This window comes from Meriones unguiculatus, chromosome 5 (assembly GCF_030254825.1).
Source record: "Meriones unguiculatus strain TT.TT164.6M chromosome 5, Bangor_MerUng_6.1, whole genome shotgun sequence".
Lineage (NCBI taxonomy): Eukaryota > Metazoa > Chordata > Mammalia > Rodentia > Muridae > Meriones > Meriones unguiculatus.
In genome coordinates this window covers 123,413,367-123,426,213 of record NC_083353.1, presented here as the reverse complement: position 1 = coordinate 123,426,213, position 12,847 = coordinate 123,413,367, and the positions used below count along the sequence as shown (strand labels likewise).

Sequence of the window (12,847 nt, the reverse complement as noted above, 5' to 3'; positions counted from 1 at the left end):
CTACAGATCACACAGACATCAGACTAGGACAAGCTCATAAACAATTTTAGAACCATATTTTTTAGTAGCTCAACTTATGTATGTGGCAATGAAACACAGTAAGAAGACTTAAAATCTCACAGTTACTAATACTGGGAGCAGCAGATAAGAGGGTACCTACAATGTAAACCACATAATGTTCTAAAGTGGCAAAGCCAACAGATACTGACAAAATCAGACCAGTGCTTGTATGGCTAGGGACGCCAGCGAAACAAACGGGACTGACTGTGAAGGGTCTATGGTGCTTTGAATGGGAAAGCCCATATGGGTTCACAGATCTGAGTGTTTGGTCCTAGCTGATATATGGTTTAGGAAGGAGTAGGAGGTATGGCCTTGTCAGAGGAGGTGTGTGACTGGGGTTGGGGGCAGACTCTGAGGTTTCAAAAGCCAGCCCCAGTCTTGAGCTCTCCCTCTAACTTACAGATAGTAAACTCTCAACTTCTGCTCCAGCTCCATGGCTGCCTGGCTGCCATCATGTTCCCAGCCAAGATGGTCATGGACTCACACTCTGAAACTGTAAGCCCCGGTGAAATGCTTCCCTTTATAAATTACCTCGGTCATGGTTTCTCTTGACAACACTTAGACCAGTAAGAGAGTCACCCACAGTCCACCTGGATGATGACAAAGTTCTACTTCCTGATTGCAGGTGAATACACACTGTCTAAACTTCTCACACTGTATACTTAACACCCACATTCCATTGAATGTAAAGTCATCTCAAGGTTGACTTTCTTTTAGTCAAAAAATTAAATTATTTTATTTGGGATTATTTTGTGTATTGTATATATAACTAAAACAAAAATATAAAAAACAGTACATTTTAACAATGCTTGAAAAATACTTCCGTTCATTAATAAACAGCAGGATAAACACAAATCAGAAAATGGGCTAGATGCTTCCAAATACTATACATCAAAAAGACTGTGTCCTTCATGAGAGCTAGTACAATGTCTTAAAGTTAGCTGCATTGTCAAATGGATCCATATTTATCACTCTGCACAAAACTAAAGTCCAAGTGGATCAAAGACCTCAACATAAACCAGACACACTAAACTTGATAGAAGAAAAAGTGGAGAAGAGTCTTGACCTCGTTGGCACAGGAGACAACTTCCTGAACAGAACACCAACAGCACAGGCTCTAAGACCAACAATCTATAAAAGGGACCTCATGAAACTGAAAAGCTTCTGTAAAGCAAAGGACACTGTCATCCAAACAGGACGACAGCCTACAGACTGGGAAGGGATCTTCACCAACTCTTTATCTGAGAGAGGGCTATTATGCAGCATACATAAAGAACTTGAGAAGTTAAATACCAACAAACCAAGTAAGCCAAATAAAAAAATGGAGTACAGAGCTAAACAGAGAATTATCAATAGAAGAATATCGAATGGCAGAGAAACACTTAAAGAAAGAAATGTTCAATGTTCTTAGCCATCAGGGAGATGCAAATCAAAACAACCCTAAGATTTCACCTTACACCCATCAGAATGGCTAAGATCAAAAACTCAAGTGACAACACATGCTGGAAAGGATATGGAGAAAGGGGAAGCCTCCTCCCTTGCTGGTGGGAATGTCAACTTGTACAACCACTCTGGAAAGCAATCTGGCGCTTTCTCAGACAATTAGGAATAGTGCTTCCTCAAGATCCAGCCATACCACTCCTAGGATATAGCCAAAGTATGCTGAACTATACAACATGGACATTTGCTCAACCACGTTCATAGCAGCTCTATTTGTAGCAGCCAGAAGCTGGAAACAACCTAGATGTCCCTCAGTGGAGGAATGGATAGAGAAATTGTGGTACATTTACAAAATGGAATACTATTCAGCTAGTAAAAATAAGGAAATCATGAAATTTGCAGGCAAATGGTGGGAACTAGAAAAGATCATCTTGAGTGAGGTATCCCAGAAGCAGAAAGACACACATAGTATATACTTACTCATAAGTGGATATTAGCCATATAATATAGGATAAACATACTGAAATCTGTACACATAAAGAAGCTAAACAACAAGGAAGACCCTAGAGAATATGCTCAATACTCATTCAAAAGGACAAACTCAATAGATATTGGAAGCAAGAGAAGACAGGGAACAGAACAGGAGCTTACCACAGAGGGCCTCTGAAACACTCTACTGATCGAGGTATGAAGCAGAGGCTGAGACTCATAGCCAAACTTTGGGCAGAATGCAGGGAATTTTATGAAAGAAGGGGGAGATAGAAATCCCTGGAGGAGACTGGATGTCTAAAAGGAGACAACAGAGCCAAAAAAAAAAAAAAATAGTGGGCCCTGGGAGTCCTGTAGAGACTGATACCCCAACCAAGGACAGTAAATGGAAAGGACCTAAAACCCTGGCTCAGATGTAGCCCATAGACCTAGTATCCAAGTGGGATCTCTTAATCCCTGATCCAAGGGGAACAGGGACTGTCTCTGACATGAACTCAGTGGCTGGCTCTCTGATCACCTGCCCCTGGGGGGTGCAGCCTTGCCAGGACACAGAGGAAGACAATGTAGCCAGTCCTGATGAGACCTGAAAGGCTAGGGTCAAATAGAAGGGGAGCAGGACCTCCCCTATCAGAGGACTAGGAAAGGGGCATAGAAGGATAAGAGGAAGGGAGAGTGAGATTGGGAGGAGATGAGGGAGGGGGCCACAGCTGGGATACAAATTGACTAAATTGTAATATATTACAATAATAAAAAAAAACAACATTAAAAAAAAAATACCAGCATTGCAAGTGGGAAGTCAGGGAATCAGAGTTCAAACACTGACTACAGGTATGCAGGAGCTTTGCAACCTTCAGAACATCAGAGAATGCCAAGCGCTGTGAATCCAGGGCTGATGGGACAATAAAAAAGTAATAAAATGAGTGCGCCAACAATGGGGATATATAACTCAATGGTAGGGCACTTGTCTACCATGTGCCCAGTTTGAATCCAGTTTCACATCCCAGAAGTACACACAAACAACAGAAAATTTAGTGTGGCCCCGATGGAAACCAGAAAGGAGGGTCTCAGAAAAGCGCAAAGCGAACTGCTGTGCAATCCAGTGTTATCACTCCTGGGTAGACCCCCAAGACATCAAAGTCAGACAAATGCAGATGCCAGCATGTTGATGTTCACTCACAACGGCCAAAGAATGGAGCTAGACTAGATGCCAAAAATAAAATAAAATAAAATAAAATAAAATAAAATAAAATAAAATAAAGCAGTATGTATACACAAAGTGAGTTTATTCAGCCACATGCTTTCTCTTCTATGCGGAGTTATACATTTCTGCTGTTAAAATAGAAAAGGAAGTATTAATGTATGTGAGATGAAGAGGTGTAAAAGACAAAGAAGAGAGTGATTCTCACATATAGAACACACACACATTAGACACAGCAGAGGGATGCTAACTGTAAGGAGGGTGGGAGGGGACTGATGGTGGGGTAGGAAGGACAGGAGAGTAATGGGGAGGTCGATAAGAACAGGGTCCAGTGGTAACGTATGTTTAAAACTTTCATCAGAAAGCCCGTTATTCTCTGTACTAACTGAAATGAGCACGTAAGAAGAATGACCTGAACGTGAGCATGAATCTGTGAATGTACCCCACAGCTATACGCTCAACAGACCAGTCAGATGACATAATGAAGCAGAAAAACTCAACAGAGGGCAAACTGGACAGAAGGTGGCAGGAGCAGTTTTCTACCCCGCTTTCTCTGGGGTATCATGGGAGCAGCTGCCCCCACCGTCCCTCCGTGAGCGACAGGTGCAGAGGGTGGGCGGGCTGCCTTTTCTTTGTGACGGTTACAGTTGGAATAAGAGATACCTCCGGGGCAGCTCAACTGTGGCCCCCATAAGTTACTGGTCTCGTATGCATGCTGAAATAGGAGCACCCTAAGGGGTGGACCACAGGGGCTGCTGACATGTTCGATGGGGTTTTTGGCAGGTGGCCACAGTGCTTACTTTGATGCCTGGACTAGTCTCTTGCTTTGGCAAAGAGCACAAGAGGGGACAACATGTCCAGCTTCCGCACTGAGGGCCTTTATACAGTCCCCCGGGGTCAGGGAGCCATCGGCTGCTGCGGACCTCTGAACGCCAGCGTCCCAGTGAGCCCCTGTGGCAAGCGGATGTTAGAAGCACTCTATTCTGGCCTAGCCTTGGAGTTTTGAGATCTGACTATAAGCGCCACAAACGGCCACAGATACCACAGCCCCCAGCAGCAGGGATCAGGCCTTGGCGCCCTCGGTGTCTCCTGGGAGTTCAGCGGAGTTCCAGGGAGCCATCTATTAGGCCGGACAGAGCACTCCAAAGGCATGCAAGAGTACGAACATCCAAAGGGTGACCAGGGAAGCAGACATGTTCACCCCAGCTCTCATTATAAATAATCTCCCGGGTCGGTAAGCTTCATCTAACGGAGGCGCAGTCAAAGGATAGGGGGCTCGTGGGGGAGGGGTGAATCAGTGGTGGAGAACACAGTGTTGGGTATTCGGGTGGCTACATGCTGGAGACAGTTATTCCGACAGACGGTTTTCCAGCCGGGGGCCTCAACACCTAGAAAGATGCAAAGGCGCTGGATGCCACCCCTTTCGGGGAGCTTCAAGTCTCACAGTATGTCTGATTCTAGGGGATGAAGAGAAAATGAGACAGATGTCACAGATGGAGACCCATGGAAGGAGCACTCCATCTGGAAGAGGAAGGCAACCGACTACGAGATTTTAGAGAAGGCCACAACCGAATCATCACCGGACAGGTCATGTAACGGCACAAAGGTGAGAAGGCTGGGAGGGACCAAACACAGCAGCAGAGAACTGAGCTGAAGTAACCCACTAGGGAGGGTTTGCCCAGGACGGCAGCGTCTCTGCAGAGTGGAAGGAAGCACCAGGCAACCAGAGGGACCTTGAAGAATCCCTGGTGAGGTGGAGATGAGAGACTACAGCGGAACTCCAACCTGAGTGGACATGTCCGCTGTGCGTGCAAAGCGAGTCAACCTCTATGTGAAAGTTTGAAAAACACCACGCCAATTCTTATTTATATTAGCAGGAATAAACGCAGAGGCCCCTCAGAAAGCACACGGACAGATCTGAGAAAAAATTCAACTCTAAACTCAAAGAGAAATCCTGCCCAGCGTAGGTTGAGGAATGATCAGATCATACAAAGGCAATTTGCTAGCAAGAGTGCCATCTACTGCTGCAGAAGGAGAGTGCAGCCAAGAATGCCACAGACAGAAAGGTGGAAGGAAGCCCCAAGTCTGTGACCACTTCACATTGTTTATTATTCACAAAACATCTCAGCCCTCCCGCAAAAACAAAAACAACAAACAAACAAAAAACAAAAAAAGGAGAAAGAGAGAAGGAAGGAGGGAAGGAAGGAAGGAAGGAAGGAAAAAAAAATGAAAGTTTCCCTCCTCCAAAGGGTCAGCACTTGCAAAAACATCCAAGTGCTTTCATTTACTCCTTTCTCCTGAAACCATCTGTCTGGGTACGCAAAGCTTACCTGCCATCATTGCTACCAGACTGGCTTTGTAGACGTTGGTGAGGGAGCCGAGTTCTCCGGTAGCTAGGATGGTTTTGAGATGAACCTCACCACAGGCCTTTCGAAACTCACTGATCTCATCGTAGAGGGCTGCGGAGAAAATCATTGAGGCGGTTACAAAGCCGACAAGTGCTGACAGGACTTGGCAACTCTTTGGAGCCAGGAGAACCCACTTCAGATATAAGGAAACATAAAACATTTGTCACTTATTAAACATCACCCCAATTTAACATCGCCTGGAGTATTCCGTTACAGTTCAGATCCAGCTACAAGGAAAGCCTGGTTTGCCACCATAAAACTGTTTCTAAGCCCAGGCCCCAGGGTTGGGAGTCATAAAGCTTCTTAAGTACCATTATAAGGACATGCAAATTATAAATAATCTCTACCTTTTCCATGTGATTATGACCTGAGGGGGGAAATCACACCAAATTTATCGGCCATAGTTACTATACCACTTTTCAAGCCAGAGAATAAAAATGATGGGGTTCCTGTTAATTCTTTTACTCAGAGGTAACAGGTTCTCTTGTTAGAATATAGAGCATATCATCCCTGGGAATTAACCAGTAACACAAGTGCCTGGCAAGAATGAACGTTTGTCGCCTCCAGACTGTCCCCACAGGTCTGAGGTGACACCACTGTCTACCTCCCTTCCTCTATCCACTCAACCTGACCTGTGAGATGGCCATCTGCCCTAAGTGCCCACCATGCCTACTTGCATAGGAGAGTCTTAAACCACAGCCCCTACCACGCAGTAGCGATTTACATCCTTTCAAGCCAGGAAGATGATTCTAGGGTGGAAAGACCTTCCTTGATACTGAATCTGAAGGGAGAACACTGTCGACAAGATGACTTAGAGGCTAAAAAAACGAAGAGTGCTAACCCACAGTTACCCTAGGACTTAAAAGTCTATGGTAAACTACTGCAGGGGACCGCAGACTCCACAGCCAGCCAGAGCTGGGCTGAAGGCTAAGAGGCTGCTGCATCACTTCCTGGAGCACCTCAGGCAACAGTCTGCCCAGTCTCGGTCCTGCCCTTACAGTGCACTACATACCTTATAGGGTTATTATGAAGAGTGAAAGATGCCTGCGTGCGTGCGTGCGTGCGTGTGGCGGGGAGGGAGGGAGGAGCAGGAGGAGAAAGAGAGGAGCAGCAGGAGGAGTTGTAGTAGCAGTAGTTTGCATTTTGCCTGGCACGTTGTGAGCCCTCACAAGGCTTGAACATCGCCATGAAGTCTGGTATTTTGGCATTTTGGTGAAATGAGTTTCCACCTTGTGATGTTTGATAAAAATCAAATACTATTTCACAGTCTGGCTTACTCCCTGTGGTGACCAAAAACTCTTCTGTATGGTTAAAATTTTTAAAAAATATTTAACTACAGCTTTTATTAAAGTGACCCTCGACCCGAGCAACAAATTATGATCATGTTTATGAAAGAAACACTATAAATTTTTAATGACCTGTAGCAAATAAACCAGAAAAACTAGATGTGTTTTCTGACCACCAACTGGAGGGGATGATCTTTAACTCAAAACCCAAAGAGAAGGAATCTGAAGGGGCAACCTATGCATTGGTGCCAATTTCTCACATCATTTCATTAATTTCATGGCATTAACAATGTCATACATTCCTGAGAAGATAGAGCTTGGTTTTATTTTGGTTTATTTATTTTTGTTTGTGTGTGTGTGTGTTTGTGTGTCTGTGTGTGTGTGTGTGTATGTTATACATGTAGGACTGTAGCAGCTCTGACTCAAAAGAACAAGGTAAGGGTGATTACAAGGTCTCCCATAGAACCTGCAGCTCCCCGATTGGCTAGCCTGGCTGTCCCATGAATCCTGGTCTCTGTACATTTCCGTCGCTCCGGAGCTGGGGTTACAGATGGGTAGCACCATGCACGCCCTGCTTTATCATGCGAGTTCAAGGGTTCAAACTCATATCTTTATGCTCAAGCCCTTCCTGCCCAAGCCTTCCCTCTTTCCCTCTCCAATAATCTGAATTCCTTAAAGAACATGAAACACGACCTCTTTGAAAGGGAACTAAGAAAGTAGTTTGCGGGAGGTTTACTATATATCGTTTTGTTTTATTTGTTTATTAGAATTATTTATTGTGTGTCTGTGCACGGATGCGTGTGGAGGTCAGAGGACAACATGCAGGAGCTGGTTCTCCCATCATGTGGGATCCAGGAATTCAACTTGGTCAGCAAGCTAACCTTTGGTATCTAACCTTGGTTACCTTTATCCACTCAGACATCACTCTGTCCCATATTTGTATTTTGTCTTTTTTTTTCCTCTGCACAGAAGCAGAAGCAGCCAAGCTGCTGTTGTTCATGAGTGCGTGAATGTGTTGAATTACCCATTTCTCTGGCCTATTTGCTCAGAGAGGATAACAGTGCTCACATACCCCTGGGAAGACTCAATAAAATAATCCATGTGACTATAAGAGAATGGGGCAATTCATAGGCATTTATCCTTTCATGATAGTTTCCTATAGTTTTCATACATACTTCCAGAATTGCAAAAAGAACTTTACAGACTAAAACAAAGTAAAAACTGTCCTAAGATTTATGAAACCAGAGTGAGAATTTACAAAAATGTGATGTATAAGAGAAACCAACCACCTCAGCATAGCCCAAGCAAAGGACACCCCCAAGAAAGAACAGTTGGTGTTCACGTTATTTTATGTACTGTACTCTGACAGTGGGGAATGACAGACAGACACTGGGGAACCATGATACATGCCAGTCAAAGAATTTGATGGCTGAAATACAACCTACCCACACTCAAATTATGTCTCTTACCACACTCTCAACATACTTTTCTTTGGCTACAAGGAGTAACACAGTAAGTAAAACAAGTGCATGGCCCCTCCTCACCAGGAAAGGTAGGAGTGGGAAATAGGTCTACTGTGATTGCCACTTGACTGTTTGAGTGTAAGATGTTACCAATAACAGATAAAGGTAAGAGATGCCCCTTCCAATAGGATTCTCCATGAGCTACAGTTAATTACAGAACAAAACTCTTAAGCTTTCAAAACATCTTCCCTTCAAAATGCTGAGTTTCCTGTACACCATTGGAATGATCCCTTTAAGACAGCTGACAGTTACTGTCATACTTCAGCCATGAAGGGTGAAATGTGGAGAGGTCCTAAAACCTTATCCCTAGTCCGTAATGGGACAGAGAGGGGAGGGCTTGTGTCTTCAGACTCTGAAGGCAGGAGACATGGCTCAGCAGTTAAGAGCGCTGCTCACTCTTACAGAGGAGCCATGTTTGAGTTCCAGCATCCACGTGGGGGTTCACAACCATCCACACCTGCAGTTCCAGAGGATCCGATGTTCTCTTCAGACCTCCGTGAGCACCAGGCATGCATATGACACAGACATTCACACGTGACACAGACATACATACAAGTAAAATATTCATATACATAAAAATAAAAAAGTAAAGGAATGTAGTTCCTCAAATACTTCTATAACAGAGAGCACAGAACACGTGTATACACACAAACACACACACACACACACACACACACCACACAAGTGCATACTACAAATGAAATGCATTTTCCAGAAATGCATCGAAGAACTTCACAAAGCAATACAATAATCAAAACCTAGACTCCAAGAACAGGCCGACTCACCTCTTGTTTAAATTATTCACTTTGGAGTTGGGCACTGAAATCCTGGCTTTCACTCCAGTGTGTGAAAAGTTTAAAGGTCGTTCAGGAACATAACATACTTATTTTTTATCCTTCCATATGTTAAATTTTTTGAGGGATAAAGAGATAGCTCAGTTAATAAAGTGTTTACTACAGAAGCATGAGGAACCAAGTTCCAGAGTACACATAAAAAATAAGCCAGATGTGTGGACACATGTGCCAAAAAGCATCTCCGTACTGGTACAGGGGACTCCTAGGGTTGCTGCCCCAAAGGCCTAGATGAATCAGCAAGCCAATGCCAGAAAGAGACCCTGTTTCAATAAATAAAGAGGGTGGCATCCGACAAGTGATACCTCAGGTTGACCTCTGGCCTCCACATGTACACACACACATGCATGCACATCCCACAGACACATGTGCCACACACACACACACACACACACACACACACACACACACACAATTTATGAATTCCTCTGCTGGCCCTCTGGCAGAACAATGAACTGCAGGGCCCACAGGTTTATATCAGGACTTTCCAGGACCCGTGTCTGCTAATTAGTTATGTCACTTGGCAAAGTTACTGAACTCCCCCAAGCTTCATTTTTCTTCATTTCACAGCCATTTTTCAAGTTCGGAGAATAGATGTAAAAGTAATTATTCGGATGATTATGAAGGTAATCAACTAATTATGCTTCTCTCGTATCCACCTTTAGTAACAGGCACATGGAAAATGAAGATTAAGCTCCAGTTTACTCTAAAAGCTTGAACTGGTAGAACTGAGAACGCTGGTCTGGCCACTGACTTGGGAAGACAGCTCAGAAACTGCCTAGTGGCACATTTCCTCGCAGATGACAGAGGGACGAGGCATTCACCAGCTGAGCTACATCTTCGGCCCCTGAAATACAGCTCGTAACTTCTTAATAACAAAGCTGTGCTCTTCAAACACAAGAGAAAACTGGGGGATGTTCTACAATGAGGAAGAGAAAAGAGCTACTTAATGACTGATGTAGACCCAACAATGTCGCTGGGCCCCTGAAAAGTCTGAGCAGAGACTGTGCATCTAATGTTGGACATGACAGAGTGCTCCAGTGTGGTATGGTTTTGCCTTCCTTTCTTGAGGAGACACAGTTAAGGGTAATGAGTCAGCAGGTATATAAATTAGCCTCAGATAGTTTATAAAAATTAAACTTAGGTATCATATCTATACATATATACACATATATATGCAAAAAAGAAAACAAAAATGGCAAAAAAATAATAGATTTTTTTAAGGTAACAGAATTTTATAACAGGAGAACCTGAGGGATGAGTAAACTTGAGTTCTGCACACTGTTTTTGCAATTTCCTATAGGTTTAATAAATTTACTCAAAACTAAAACTTAAAATGTCTTTGATACTTTTAATATCTTGTTTAGAATCTAAGTATTCTTCTTATGGGAGAACTTTTGTGACCATCAACTAGTTTATGCTGTTGAAAGTTTTTAAAACACGGTTTTATTTGGGACATATTTTATAACCTGTTTACCTTTCTGCTACAGCTTTCTTTATACATATATACATATACATATATATATATATATGCCTATGATACAATTTTTAATGGCCATGCAATCTTTCATTATACAGATGTAAAATTTTACTCATCATTTTCCTGTCGTTAGAAGCCTGAGGTTCCAGGTTTTTGGCTGTGATAAACAACCCTTCAGCAAAGTCCCGACAGCCAGGTCTTTGCATACCTCATCACGCTATTCTCTAGAGTCTTTATTATTTTTTTCTGCTCACATACTTCCAAGTAATATATGTTCATTGTGAAAAATTCAAACATTACAAAACTGAGAATTCCTCATTTTAAGAGAAAAGAAGGAAGAACAATTCTTGCCACGTACCAGAAAAATAATAATTTGGAAGGCTATTATAAAAGATGACTGACAAATGAAAATGGAATTCAAACACCAGGACTGCAAATTAGTCAGGATAATGCAAAATTTAACAAAACACATACACCAGAGAAGCGGCTGGCAGAGTGATGTCACGTAAAAGCCCATAATAAATGTTTTGACTCATAATGAGGCGTTCAGGATTTTGAAGGGGGTGTACCAGAAGGATATATCACACTGTGGGTACCTAATCAATAATGTCGCACAACTCACAGGCGTCTCCAGCCCGTCCCTGGGGTCCCTCCCACCTACACCATGCTGATGAGAAGTGGAAGCCAGAGCCCAGCCTCCAACCCATCACTCCTGGCTGAGAAACAGGTGCAGCTGTGTGGGCAGCGCGCATGACAGCAGTCACAGAACTCGGTCTCAGTAGAGACCTGTGTGTATCAACAGTTGGGTCCAGGGCTGGACAGGAGGCAGAAAGAGTCAGATTGCATTGTGGTTTTTGTTTTGCTTTGTTGTTTTTTCTTTCTTACATCTATTTTTTAAACTGATAAATAAAAATACAAAAGCCGCACCAGTTAATGGGGTATCATGAGATATTTCAATGTATGCATGTTTTGTTTGATATTTATGTCAACACAGACATATCTATCTCCTCAGACACTTGTCATTTCTCTATGGCGGAAACACGGAATTTTTTTTTTCTTTTAGCCTTTTGAGATACTGTGCATAACTGCTGTCTACAGACTCCCTACCAAGCAACAACTCACCTGGCTTAACTCCCTAAACACTGATGAACCTTACCTTCAGCTTGATGACAGACTCTATTTCTGCAACACTGACCCCGCCCCCACCCCATGCCGTCCCACCACCAGGAACTATAAATCATTTTCTTTTCTATTGTCAATCTTGCAGCAATTGGGAATCCACAGCATTTTCTGGAAAAGCATAGCTTTAACTGTAGGAAGCAACGCTAGTGTATCTTGCGCATATAAAACTTTTGCTTAACACCCTAAGTCTTCAGACACCATGATTCCTGCCTAAAAGTCATAAGCCAATTTCTTCTTGTTTCCTACTATTCAAAGGCAGTTTGGAAAATAATTGCTAGCAAACATATCTAAGCAATTATTTTTGAGTGCCAGAGAGATGTTCAACACTGCACAAGAATGTTCTGAAAATAATGCTTAAGATAATTGTATGTACAGTAAAACACTTAGTATAAAATTGTACAGCAACCTTTCATACCAAAGAAGTCACAAAATGTTCAAGAACATGGTTTCATCCACCAGAGCAATTAATTAAACTTGTAAGGGTAAAATGGAGATGGGCTTAATAAATCAGCCAGCAGTAAAATAACCTACAAGAAATAAAACACACACATTTTTGCCAATACTATTGAAGTGTTGAAGAATCATAGCATAGAAAACAAAACCATAAAAGCTTTGGGCTCTTGTGTCTCCTGACTCTCTCTGTTATAAACAACCTGGCACAGAGGAACTACAGACTATGGATTATGTAATTCCACTCCCAAAAGTATCTATAGATTTAGAAATAGCTTTTCTGATGAGCTATTATTATGAACAGCTCTATAAAAGGAAACAAGAATAAATTCTTTTCGGGGATTCCCCCATTCCTCTTCTGTAAAAAATAAAATAAAAACAAGTAAATAACAAAAGGCAGATTATTGACCAGGTAGTAGGTATTTAGTGTCCAGTTCATAGGAGAAAATGAAAGACATATTTACTGGCTTTGCTCTTGGA

General features: G+C 42.7%; 1 protein-coding gene across 3 annotated transcripts in view; it reads right to left on the bottom strand.

Annotated features, from left to right (window-relative positions):
- Dera (deoxyribose-phosphate aldolase) overlaps window positions 1-12,847 on the bottom strand; it is a 72,045-nt gene that overhangs the window by 29,539 nt on the left and 29,659 nt on the right. For all 3 annotated transcript variants that reach the window (XM_021658546.2, XM_021658545.2, XM_060384329.1), the window contains one exon: window positions 5,518-5,646. In XM_021658546.2, coding sequence (XP_021514221.1) covers window positions 5,518-5,646 — 129 coding nt within the window. The remainder of the gene's footprint in view (window positions 1-5,517; window positions 5,647-12,847) is intronic.